Raw genomic sequence first — 13,347 nt, forward strand, 5'->3', positions numbered from 1 at the left:
TTTGGGTGTCCTGAGAAAACAGTTAAGGACATTAGTCAAAATGCTTTAGGAAATGGGGCGTATTTTAGGCACATACAGTGATGATTGGTTTAGAATGCTGGGCTGAAAAGTGCCCGTTGACATGTTTATGGGCTTAGTCCAAAGGCTGTATGAACTGTCGTGACTTTAAGTACGGTTTTCACCAGTAACCTGGATAACAGAATGGCTTGCCGTTACATTGAACACGGGCTTCTGATCTAATCTAACTTAGCTGCGGATGTCTGTAATAATTCACAGATGGTTCATAGTTACACTCAAAACTATGCAAACGTGGCCATTTCAGAGCCACAGTAGTTGGCATTGAAGTCCAGGCTTAAGCAAGGGTTTGAGAAATAAACAGAATCGCTCACTTTAAATACATGGAAGCATTTTGCTAAGCAAAGGGCCCAAACTAGATAAAGAGTTCTAAATAACTTAAGAGGGTTACTGAGGAACCCCGGTTCCGTTCTCACCTTCAGATCTCAAAACAATGGTAATTTTATCCACAGTATTGGATTGAGGGAACCCAGATCCAGGGGAGCCACCTCCAGCCTGGCTTTGTTATTTTGAGACAGGGTCTTGCTAGATAGCCCAGGCTAAACTCAAGGTCATCCTTCTTCAGTCCCTGACAGCCTAAACTACAGATATGTACAGTCACTGAAAAGAACCCTGGTTACCATTAAGGTTTCCTTAATTTATCTACATTGTGTATATATCTATACATTTGCACATTTGGAGAACATATATGCATATGTGAATGTGCCAGTGACACACACATGTTTGTGAGGCTGTGTAGTCCTCAGTCCCTCTCCTGAGGTTTGAGACAAACCTCAGTAAACCTGGAGCTCACAGATTCACCTACACTGCTGGCCAGTGAGCTTCCAAGGATCTGCCTGTTTCCCAACACACACTAGCCCTGGGAATGCACTCCCTACTTCAGCATTAATTCTTAAATAGCTTCTGTAACCTGGACTAGATTCTCCCATCGTTGACCCTTTGTAAGTTATTTTTCTGTTAGTATAATAAGAGCCCCAAGACAATTGCTTTTCAAAGAGAAAGGTTCATTTCCGCTCTCCGTCTTGGAGGGTCTAATCTATAGCTAGCACCTGTACTGCTTGGACAGGGCCTATGGCTACAGAGCACATCAGGGCAGAGAACATGAGGTAGTGTAACACGCTCGTGCCTCGTGGCTGAACCGTCGAGAGGGGAGGGCCAGACTCCACCATTCTTTTATAATGGTCCATGTTGCTTCCTTCACTCTTGAAGCTCCTCCAGCTGCTGCCGACATCATCCCTTCCTCAGCTGCTTCTGACAAGTGGAGTGTAGGGAAGTGTGTGTGGGGGAGCCTGGTCCTGCTCCTGGTCACACATTGGGGGTCAGAGGGAATGTGCCTCTGCCTGACATGAGGTGATTTATCTTGGGGTTCCTAGAAGAGCCATCAGTCAGCTGAGAAGATGGCACCCCACTTTGGTTCCATCACACATTCTGGGGAAGAGGCCCAGCCATTTATCTGCTGCCCCTCACCCTCTACCATTGTGTCTGCAGTGGGAAGCCGACAAAAGGGAGAACATCCGGTGAGAGTGGCTGGCAAAGAGAAGTGTGTCTATTTCTTCTGGCAAGGCCGGCACTCGACCGTGAGTGAGAAGGGAACGTCAGCTCTCATGACAGTGGAACTGGATGAAGAGAGGGGGGCCCAGGTAAGCACTGTGGAGCCATTGCAGACCTAGCCCCTGCCCCCCCACTTCCCCCTTCCCCTCTGCAGTGAGCCTTCAGGTGCTGAACCCAAGGAGGGCAAGGGCCTGTGCTTGAAGGCTCTCCTCCTAGAACAAAACAAAACCATGCGTCCCTCCCTTTCCAAAGGGAGCAGGCCCAAAGTGGCCAAACCTCTTCCCTTGGCTGGAAGCAGCCATGCTGGAGGACAGTTTGGGCCTGAGAACCTTACAACCAATCGAGTTTCTGCTCATCTGTTGCCTTCAGCTTCAGGCAAGCCCCTCCCTCCCTCAGAACCACGCTGTCATTTGTTTAGTGGTTTACAGTGTTGTTCCCAGTGAGCTCTGACCTCAGAACCTCCATTGTGCCTGGCACTCACTGCTACCCAAATCCAGGGGCATAAAGACTTCATAAGCTGTTTTACTGGGGCATCGGCGCTGGGGATCACATTCGGGGCATTGTGCGTGCTAAGCAGCACTGTCCTGTTAGACTGCCGCCCTGGCATGGCCCACGAAGTGTTTTTAATATTTGGATGATCTGTGCTCTATGTCGCATCCATCAGTGCCACTGACTGAGAGCTGGCTCTAGAGCTCCGGGACACATGACACGGTAGGCGAGTATTTTTACCGTCCTGGATGAATGACTAGTTGGCAGGAGCGTGAGTGAGGGGAGCAGAGAAATGCTTTCTAGAAATAGAGTCAGCCCATTCAGCTGTCTGCCGTCCTCAGAACTAATTATGTGCCCTAAAAATAGTTTTAAGATAAATGGATATTTTGCGCTACAGACATTTTAGATAGAACACTGCAACAATGGCACTGCTGCCCGTTTTTATAGAAGCCATAAGTGAACATGTTTTAACTCTGGATTCAAAGCACACCTGGAGTTTGGGGCTAATCATTCTACTCTGAGCATTTCTTATTTCAATCCAACACATGGAAAAATCATCATAGACACGTAACACCATCACAGAGTGCCACGTGCCCTGCGATGCCAAGGAACAGCGCTTGCCCGTGCCGAGCAGGCCCGCACTTAGTAACTTAGCTTCTGGTTCAGAATGCTTCTACCTTTCTGGTTGCCCCAATGTGCTCGATGAACATCCCGTCTGTACAGGGTGGAGTCTGCCAAAGGGAGAGCAAGTGGGGCCGCTATCCCTGATGAGAGAAAAACAAGGTAGTCAGGGAGAGCCATGTCACCCCACGAGAGGATACACTACGACGTTGGTTCCTGTCACTGTGATAAACACCTCAGGTGATCTACTTAAACGCAGAAATGTTTCTTTTGGTCCTCTGGTATGTGGTTAGCCATGTTGGTTGTAGGCTCATAGGGAGGCAGCATGTCATGGCAGAAATGCATCTCAAGAGAGAGACCACTTGGCTCATTTCCAAAAAGGAAAAGAAGGCAAGGGTCTCCATTAACCCCCTTCAAGGACATTCTTCCTAAGGGCTCCCCCACGAGGCCCCACCCACCTCGTGGATACCTCGGCCTCTTAGCACACAGCCTGGGGAAGCTGCACCTAGAGGACACGTCCCTGAGAGGCGTTTAAGACCTAACCCACCACAGATGCTACAGCAGGGGCATCTCCCCAGATTCACTAAGTCAGCAACTCATCTGAGAGGTGGACCTTGTTAAACACATTAAAATCTGTCACATCATAGCCGTACATAAAATACCACAAACATGCCACAGTTAGTGTCTGTGGAGAATATTCCATAACAGAAAAGCAGTGATCAGTGAAAGAAGGTGCAGGAGGTTCCAGAGAAAACATTCCTACCTCCATGTCACCATATTACGGGGCAGCACATGCTTGAAAATACTTTGAAAGAAGCCCTATGTGCTACACGTTTAAGCCTGCCTAGCTTCGGAAGGCAGGGGTGATGCTCTGTGCATCCCGTTGGTGGGGCCCAGATTCCCTGAAACAGGGAAGTAATACCTTTGACAGCCGCTTCATCGGCCCTGTGTTTTCCGTGTTTATATCTGAAGGTCCAGGTCCTGCAGGGAAAGGAGCCGCCCTGCTTCCTTCAGTGTTTCCAGGGGGGTATGGTGGTTCACTCCGGACGGAGGGAAGAGGAAGAAGAAAATGTGCAGAGTAAGTGACTTGTGATGCTGCGAGTCTGTCGTGTGTCTCTTCTCCCCTCTTTGGAAGGAGGGCTTTCTGCTAAGCCTAGGGCCTGGAGAGACGACTCAGGCAGTCAAGAATGCACGCTGGGCTTACAGAGGACCCACAGCAGCCAGGCAGTTCACAACCACATCTACCTCCAGTTCCAGGAGGGTCTGACGCCCCTTTCTGGCAACCACGAGCACTGCGCTCTCCTATTTATTAATTTTAAAGTATATATTTATATATAATTTAAATGTATCTTATAATTACATTTATATATAATTGTAAACCTTAAAGCAAGTCTGACCTCATGTAGTTGTGTCTTTCCCACTGAACGCTGCCTGGGGCTGGCCTGACAGAGCATCGTGGGGACTCCCACCCTGCGTACCACTTCCTTCCTGATCTGCCCTTTTGTGTGGGAGGCCTTGAAATAAACTCTCAGTAACTATCTACACCATTGACGAAAATTAAAAGACAGTGCATTTTCTATCATAACCCTTTCACGGGCCAGCACCCACCACTAAGTCCTCACTATTCTTCTCTTTAGAGGTTTAGTTATTTAATGTAAACTTGGAAAGGATTTTTTCCTGCTATGTGAACTTTGGCCACCTGTGTGTAACGGCAGAGCACACGCTGCTGTCCACGCTCTGCACGTCTTCAGCCTCGGGCCCTGCAGTCCCTACAAGGAGTGTCTGTGACAGCAGACAGGGAGCCCAAAGGGCCACTCCTCCTGTGCTTGCCCCTTCGTAGCTCTGTCCACTGCTGTCCCCACAGGTGAATGGAGACTGTATTGTGTTCGAGGAGAGGTGCCCATGGAAGGGAACTTGCTAGAAGTGGCCTGTCACTGCAGCAGCCTGAGGTCCAGGACGTCCATGGTTGTTCTGAACATAAACAAGGCCCTCATTTACTTGTGGCACGGATGCAAAGCCCAAGGCCATACAAAGGAGGTTGGAAGGACTGCGGCAAATAAAATCAAGGAAGAGTGAGTGTTGGTCTGCACCAAAAGAGTTCCCAGAGGGATGCAGGCAGGCAGAGGCGGTCTCCCAACAAGGGATGCCCCATCTGTTTAAAGTGACTCCAGGGATCTTTGGACCTATAGCCAGGACTGACGTACGTCCAGAGGATATGCATCTCCACGGAAGCCTCCAACTTGCAGGCTTTTCCAGCTTTCTGAGGACGCGCATGCCTCTGTAAAAGGCATCACTGAGGCAGGCGCTATGGTGGATCCTTGCAGCCCCAGCTTCCTAGAAGGCTGAGGGATGAAGGACAGGCTAGCCCAAGAGTTTAGGGCCAGCCTGGGTTCTATAGTGAAATTTCATCTGGGAAAATAAAAAGGCAGCAACAGCGAGGCAGACATCCCCAACAAGCATAGTCACACGGTGGCTTCTTTCCATAAGTGCTTCTGAGCGTTCTGCTTGCTGCCTCTGCTGTTAGAGAGACCCAGGCAGGTGTCCTGTAGGAGTCCGACCGAGTATGTTGGAAACAGGGAGCCATGGCTGCAGATCAGCAGCTGGCATTGAGTTCTCAGTGTGGTCACTGGGGACCACACTGCTGGGTTTTTCTCCTGGGGGCTTCCTGATAGGCAAGGCTGGAGGGGGTGGGGCTGCCGCTGTGTCTTACCAGCCGCATGGGCAGCCTCAATTCTTTGACAACAGCTGGGTTCCTTCCTAAAAATGGAGTATTCCGTCATGTACCAGCAAAGGGCAACTTGGGTCAGCCTATTCTTTGGGCACTGAAATGAAACAATGGGGTTCCCTCCCACTCCTGAAGGATACTGCTGGGCCATAGGGCAAAGAGAAGGCAGACAAGTGACCTTCTAGCAGGCAGGCAGTGGACAGTGATGGTGGGCGGAGTTTAAAAGATGCTGCATGAGGGGTCCAATAGCATTCATGCTCCAAAAGGCTTTTCACTTGGGCTGTTAAGAACAAAGCAAACCGATGATGAAGTCGTTCACTTATTCATTTGGTAAACACTTACGAACAACTACTTGGTGCCAAAGAAGGAACCAGAGAGCGGACAGTGAACAAACTCATCTGTCCTCCTCCTCGTGCAGTTCATGTTCTAGCAGCAGAGGACAGTAAGGAGAAACGCTGTGTTAGATATAAAGGTGTGTGTTGCCTCCATGACGTGTAGAGCTCTGTGTTCTTCCCTGAAGCAAACTGGCCCCTTTTCCTCCAGCACAAACACTGAGAGAACTTTTTCAGACTATGTTTTTGTTCACCAGTGAGAATTGCTTTCTTTAGTTAGAGAGTGAAGTCATCCGGGGATTTGGTCCTGCAGACACCCCCCACCTTCTATAAACCTCCGGTGTCTCCCATGCAGATGTCCCCTGGAAGCAGGCCTGCACAGCAGCAGCAACGTGACAATCCATGAGTGTGACGAAGGATCCGAGCCCCTGGGATTCTGGGACGCCCTGGGAAGGAGGGACAGGAAAGCCTACGACTGCATGCTTCAAGGTAACAACGCCACAGTCCTCAGTGTCCATCCTCTCGGCTCACTCATGAGACATTTATTGAGGTTTGGGCATGGTTCCTCCTGCAAAGGGCTTGCCATGGAAGCGTGACGACCCAAGTTGAATCCCCAGAGCACATGTATGCCGGGTACAGCGGTGCACCCTTGAAATCCTAGAATCTGGGGAGAGGGGAAGGAAAGTTCCTGGGACTTTATCTCCAGTCTGAGTGGGGAGCTCCGGCTCCTTGTGCAGCATTCCCACGTTCATGTATATCACATACACCCCGCCTCCTGAGCACACGTCTGTAAAGATTTATTGAGCATATGCTGTGCATAGCACACGGTGAATAAAGCCAAGGGTAATCATAAAAACGTAAAACAAGCTTTCCTCCGTTAGTCATTTCTGATGTGAGTTCAACAACTCACATGTGGCAGAGACAGACAGAACCCATGTGTTCTGGTGCTTTCCACCCACTTCCCAATAAAAAGGCTATCAGGGTGACTGTCATGTAAGCCTCCGTGCCCCCTTGCTGCCACTGAGATGTTAGTGACACTAGTACATTGTAATGTAGCCCACTCTGCTTACCCTTCCTCCACAGCTGGGGAGCAATGGCCAATGTTGCTCTAGTGTTCAATAGTGTGGTTAGCATCCCTCAAAATTAATTATTTGTCCATAATTAAGGTGAATTTCTGTCAACCAGTATCCCTCAGAACATTGGGTCAACTTTCTTTCCTAGCAGAAATTCTCAAAAGGGAACATTTCCCAACACTCATAAACCAAGCACAATATCCTGGTTTCTGTTTGAATTGGTAGCTAGGCGTGTTGGGTTAATCTTTTATGCTTACCGTGTGTGTGTGTGTGTGTGTGTGTGTGTGTGTGTGTGTGTGTGTGTGTGTGTGTGTGTCTGCCTGTCTGCCTGCCTGCCTGTCTGTCTGGTGTGTACATATCTACACGCACGCACACATGCACGCAGAGTTTTAGTCACTGCTCATTGGTAGAGTGCTTGCCTAGCATGCCCAAAGCCTGTGTCTGATACCCAACACTGCAAAAATAACTAAAACAGACTTCCCAGAAAGAAGCTATATAAACCAAATCCTGCTGATTTCCCTCCAGTTCTTTGAGTTGGTACATGTTTTACCTTCAGTCCATCTGGAAGTTGGTCCATATGGTTTCCTTAGCTTTGTTCTCTTTTCTTTGGAAGATCCTGGAAGTTTTAACTTCGCGCCCCGCCTGTTCATCCTCAGCAGCTCCTCAGGAGACTTCTCAGCGACAGAGTTCGTGTACCCCGCGCGAGCGCCCTCTGCCGTCAGCTCCATGCCTTTCCTGCAGGAGGATCTATACAGCGCGCCACAGCCAGGTAAGCCCTGCAGAGGGCGTGGTCGCGTATCACCTTCCGGGAAGCCTTTCCTTCTCTTTGTAAACAATTCCTATTTGCCAAGTATACTAGCAGGCTTGCTTAGGGCATCTCCTTTTATCCACCCACCGCAAAAGAAAACAAGAAAATCAGCCGCGTAGTTTTGTATCAGGAACTGAACTCAGTTACTTCCTACATCAAAGAGCAGTTGACAGTGCCACGTGACATCCTTACCATTCTCCCAGCCTTCCTCTCCAGCATTCTGCTTCATGGTCCCTTGAAGCCGCCCTTGCTCCAGCTTCAGCTCTCATGTTTGTATTCAAAACTGAGGAAACAAGAAAGGGGGAGTTTCTTACATCCCTCTAGCTCCAGTAAATGTTTCAGCTTTATCCCATTGGCCAGAAGATGTCATGTGGTTACTCCAGCTACAAAGGATTCTGGAAAAGCAAGTGGCCAAGGAAAGAACTTGGGCAAGCCCTCAGCAGAGCTAAGACTGCAGACCTGGTTTCCCAATTCCAAGATCAGTAGTGTTCTCACCACGTCATACCTTTATACTCAAACCTATGCAAAGGAAATGAGCTCTGTAGGCCCTCCCACCTTCCTGCCGATCAAGCCTAAGAGCTCATAGTTGGCCAAAGCCTGGAGCCTTATTTTACAGTATTTTCCCTACCACTAGCTCAGATCTTGGCAGATGCTACATAACACTATGGGCACACTATGGGCAGCAGCCACAAGTATCTAAAAGAGAAAGCTACTCCCTGTCCTTGCATTCCTGGGCTCTGGATGGGTCAGCAACAACCACTGGCTTTTAAAGCAATCCCAAAATGCACATCAAGAGGGACCTTGGGGCCACTGAGATGACAAGTTGGAAAGCATTTGCCACACAAAGCAAGAGTCAGGCAGAGGCTTAAAGACAAGGAGGTAGAGCCAGGAGGAGTCTGTTCAAAGTTCACGTCCTTGTCAAAGAACTGTCACTCCTCAGAGCATCATGGGGGTTGAGGGCAAACCAAATGTGAGCTCTTTGGAGACCAGAGGTAGCTAACATCAGAGCCCTGAGCATTTGAAAAGGCCACCGGCAATCTGTGGATGATCTGGAAAGGGAGGTCTGCAAAGAGGCTTGGGTCACCTTCCACATGCTGCTTGGGACCGTCAGAGTTTAAGCTCAGGGCCGAGTGTGCAGAGAAGCCATCACTCTGAACCAAGGGACAGGGATGTGGGGACAGGGATGTGAGCACAGGCGGTAGAGCGGCAGGGCTCTGTGAAAGAATCCCTGATGGTCCCATTCTGCTCTTACCTCACAGCTCTCTTCCTTGTTGACAACCATCACGAGGTGTACCTCTGGCAAGGCTGGTGGCCCACCGAAAACAAGATAACCGGCTCTGCCCGCATTCGCTGGGCCTCAGACCGGAAGAGCGCCATGGAGACAGTCCTGCAGTACTGCCGAGGTGAGGGCTGGAAGGCCACCACAGACCTAGCTATGTTCCTTCTGAGACTCCCGCAGCCATGACAAGGCTCCAGCACTCCCCTTAAACCGCTGGAGGCTTGTCGATCTTAAGATCAGTACATTCTCGGCCACCAGAACAAAGGAAAGTCCGTCTTTCCCTTTCAAACGGCAGGGCCACCCACATAGTATATTGTAGACTCACCTGCACTGACACCACTCTGAACATGGGGGGGTAAGTGGCTAAGTGACCTTCATAGCACAGTTCTCTCTTCAGGCAGTGCCAGCATTAGAGAAGGGAAATGTGCCCAAACTGGCTAAACGCCAATACCAGCCCTTTTTTTTTTTTTCTTTTTGGTATTGTATCCAATGATAACAACAAAACAACCAAAACATAGTTTCTTAATTAGCATCTACATGGAATCCGGCCTTTTACAGAAAGTGGGTACCAGTAACTAATGTAAGCGCGTACCAGTGACTAATGTCCTGACTGCATGCCGATAGTTTACTGGCTCCCTTAATGCCCTGGAGTGTGTACGGTTGGTTCTTGCCATGGAGAGCTCTTTGTGAACAACCTTTCAAATCCTACCAAATGCTCAGGCACCTGAAAGGTGCTGCCATCGCCCATCACGTGCTCTTGAAGCTCATCTTCCTCCAGGGAAAACCTCCAGGGGAATGAAAGGGAAGCAGACGTCCCTGGTGGGAGTTTCCAGACAGCTCTCTGTCCCCCCAGAGGTTCATAAACGTTTTGCCAGGTTGGGGGGCGGTTAGGTCAGTGCATCTGCATCGTATAAACATGAGTCACCTTTCAGATAAACAGCACCCATGCCTTGTTATGATGCACATTTAAACATGGAAGGAAAATGGGAGGAGCCTGAGAAAAAGCAGGACAGACTCCACTGACATGCGCATTCTGTGTCCCCACAGGAAAGAATCTCAAAAGGCCACCCCCCAAGTCTTACCTTATCCATGCTGGGCTAGAGCCCCTGACGTTCACCAACATGTTTCCCAGCTGGGAACACAGAGAAGACATTGCCGAAATCACAGAAATGGTGAGCCCGGGGCTCCAAGGACTATGGGCATTGCAGCTGCCTTATTCAGTCTAAGGGCAAGACAGAGGTTGTCCCAGGATCCCTGCACTTCCTGTAGCTCATCGGGCGTGGCAGGGACTGGGGGGGACGGTGTATAACGGTGAGCAAGCTCGTAATGTCGGCTCACTGCATACTGCCTTGGCAAGGCCACAGCACCTCTGATGTCTCATTTCATTACCAGGACAGTGCAGTAATGTTCATCTTACTATTGTCTCCATTTTTACTCGTGTCAGAGCTGAGGCATAAAACACTTAAAACACATAAAACACTTGCCTCCAATCTCTGAGTCGCCAAGTGAGGGGTGATTCACGGGTGCAGGCTCAGCTCCTCACCCACTTCTCCCTGAGATTCGGCCCCATAGCTTGAACCTGAGCTTGAACTCATGCACCAACCAAGAACCTAGAGGGAGGCAGCATCTCCCAGACCCAAGTATAAGAGATCAAGATAGTTTTTTATGTGTGTCTGTGCGTGTGTCTGTGTGTGTGTCTGTGTGTGTGTCTGTGTGTGTGTCTGTGTGTGTGTCTGTGTGTGTGTCTGTGTGTGTGTGTCTGTGTGTGTGTCTGTGTGTGTGTGTCTGTGTGTGTGTCTGTCTGTCTGTGTGTGTGTGTGTGTGTGTGTGTGTGTGTGTGTGTGTGTGTGTATCCCAGGGCCTTTTGCATTCTAGGCATTTACTCCCCTCCTCAGCTACACCCTTACCCTTACCTTCTTTATGTCTCATGTGGACTAAGAAATGAATCCACAGGGGGGAGAGGGCATGATTTCTTCTGAATGTGATAATTTTAAAATATATTCAAACAAATTCCATTTGTGCAAGCATCTAATGGTTTGATTTTAGGCCCAATAATCTTTCTCTGTTGTTCATTCATGGAGTCTGAGTCCCTAAACATCCATGCATGCATTCGTCCATTCATTCTTTTGGAAGCAGTTCAGAAAGAGGCTTGATTTGAAACCTGGTGCAGGGAAAAAGGCTATGGAGCCTAGAAGGTAATTCCTGGACATCTAGGACCCCCACTGCACAGTGGCCTGATGCCTTACTCAGACCTCCCCGGGCTGTGCATAGATGGGGCATAGCTGGGAGTCTGCATGCAATCCATAGATAGCACTGGTCTGCTCAAGTGTTCTGTGCTTCGTCCCCAGGACACTGAAGTTTCCAACCAGATCACCCTGGTGGAAGACGTCTTAGCCAAGCTGTGTAAAACCATCTATCCTCTGGCAGATCTGCTTGCCAGGCCACTCCCAGAGGGGGTAGACCCTCTAAAGCTTGAGATTTATCTTACAGATGAAGACTTCGAGGTGAGTGACCCTCGCGTGGGATGGTGAGGACACAGTGGGAGAGCATCCTTTCAGTCAGTCCCTCACTGGGCGTCTCTCGAATCTCTTCCAGTTTGCACTAGACATGACCAGAGATGAATTCAACGCACTGCCCACCTGGAAGCAAATGAACCTGAAGAAAGCGAAGGGCCTGTTCTGAGGGCGAGATGACAGCCACAGAGATCACTGCCACTAGACTAGAAAGTGGATGGAGATATATATATTTGGACTGGTGTTTTTTTCTGTCAGAGAAGAAAGTATTTTTGACTCAGAGTTTTTCAAAACCTGACTTTACTCGCTCTATGGCTTGTCCCGGAGTTGAGCATTCTGTAAATGTCCAGGAGTACTCTTCGGATCGTTCTTTTCCACAGTTCAGGCGAACTGAAAAGAAAGCGTCTCTTCCGTTCCCCTCAGCCGAGTGCTGCCTCAGTGGCCGCTGCAGCCCTACCCTCCTCTTCCAGCTCAGCGTTGCCTTTTTTAAAGCAATTTTCTTTATAAAGTGTTATTTTGATAGTTTGTGAATTCTAAATATATATATATATATTTATATAAACACCATATAAAGCAACTATGTATTTAACAAGTTATGTATTCATTCACTTGCAACTGTTCCCTTTGGTGTCAAAACAACATTACCAAGTATAGGACTGTGTCACTTCTGTTGACTTAGGCCTGCCACCAGTCTCCCCATGCTCAGGACTGCCTCCTCAGCCTTAGGTCTGGCTTGTGCTGAGTTCTGCTTCCGGTGCTAAAGCGAACAAAGACTTTGTACTACTTCCCGGTGTGACTCTGAAGAATCTATCTGAATCAACCTTTCTACCTTAATGTCCCCCCCGGAAGTGTATAGTGCCTTGTTTTATGTACAGTTTATATACAGAAAAGTTTGCTCTGCTCTTTTGATGCCGGCTTGGAACCTTATCTACAGTTTTATTCTCAGTAGAGATAAAAACATCTCAATTTCTCATACCCATTGTAAACATTACACACGTCATTTTGTGACACAGGATCCCAAAAATAAAATTTCAGAGTAATCACAACTCATTGATCAGTTTACATTGAATTCCGTACCTGTTCCTTTGTGGGGGGGAAATTCTGTAGCTGTCAATCAAGTCCCAGTGTGATGCATTGATACCAACTGCTGAGGCCGGAGCACAGCACAGAGCAGGAGTTTTACAGGAGGGTGTAAGGTTAGGTAGACTAAGCAAACATTTGACCTGTAAATTTGCTCTAAACGTTGCACATGTTCTCAATGCCACAGATGCATCCATGCTTGTCTTAAGATCTCAGTGCCTTTTCTCCAAGCATGACTGGATGTGTGAGGTGTTAAAGTGTAAGCTGTGGATGGGACCAGGGTAGGTGGCTCAGTGGGGAGCGCTCGCTTGGCATGTGGGAGGCTCGGGTTCAATGCCCAGCACTGACAGAAATTGAAAAGAGACAAAACCATGAGTGGTGCGAATGGGCCGTGAGTTGTTACACCCTGTCTGCCACTGCTCCGTCTAGTTTAACATGTCCGTGTTAACTTCCCAGCCCGCTCCCATGCCCTACTGTGGGACAGTACCAAGCCTGGAGCCTGTCGGCTGCTCCTGGACCCACAGCTTTATGACTGTCACCAAACATCCCTGCCTTCCTTTCCTAAGAAAGGAGACAGCCTGTGTCCCCCAGCATCACAGATCTTTGGACAGAGATGGAGGAGATAAGCTTTGAAAATTGGCCAGTGCCTTGGACCTTCTGGTGCTGATGCTGTTGTGACAGGAGATGAAATAGCACAGAGGTGAAGTAAAAGGGTGGAGTCATGCACGCAGACGTGACGGAAAGGGGAGGACTCAAAGTGCATCTTCCAAATAGCAGCAAAGGAGGGATGTTCGCAGCCAC

General features: G+C 48.9%; 1 protein-coding gene across 1 annotated transcript in view; it reads left to right on the plus strand.

The window, feature by feature from the left end:
* Positions 1-12,535, plus strand: part of Svil (supervillin) — a 132,340-nt gene extending 119,805 nt beyond the window's left edge. The window contains exons 30-38 of the mRNA XM_032884534.1: positions 1,564-1,715; positions 3,709-3,814; positions 4,601-4,808; positions 6,149-6,282; positions 7,480-7,635; positions 8,934-9,077; positions 10,001-10,125; positions 11,302-11,457; positions 11,549-12,535. Of these exons, the coding sequence (XP_032740425.1) occupies positions 1,564-1,715; positions 3,709-3,814; positions 4,601-4,808; positions 6,149-6,282; positions 7,480-7,635; positions 8,934-9,077; positions 10,001-10,125; positions 11,302-11,457; positions 11,549-11,635 (1,268 nt within the window). The 3' untranslated portion in view covers positions 11,636-12,535. The remainder of the gene's footprint in view (positions 1-1,563; positions 1,716-3,708; positions 3,815-4,600; positions 4,809-6,148; positions 6,283-7,479; positions 7,636-8,933; positions 9,078-10,000; positions 10,126-11,301; positions 11,458-11,548) is intronic.
* Positions 12,536-13,347: the final 812 nt, after the last annotated feature.

The sequence above is a fragment of the Rattus rattus genome, chromosome 14 (assembly GCF_011064425.1).
Source record: "Rattus rattus isolate New Zealand chromosome 14, Rrattus_CSIRO_v1, whole genome shotgun sequence".
NCBI classification, from domain to species: Eukaryota; Metazoa; Chordata; class Mammalia; order Rodentia; family Muridae; genus Rattus; species Rattus rattus.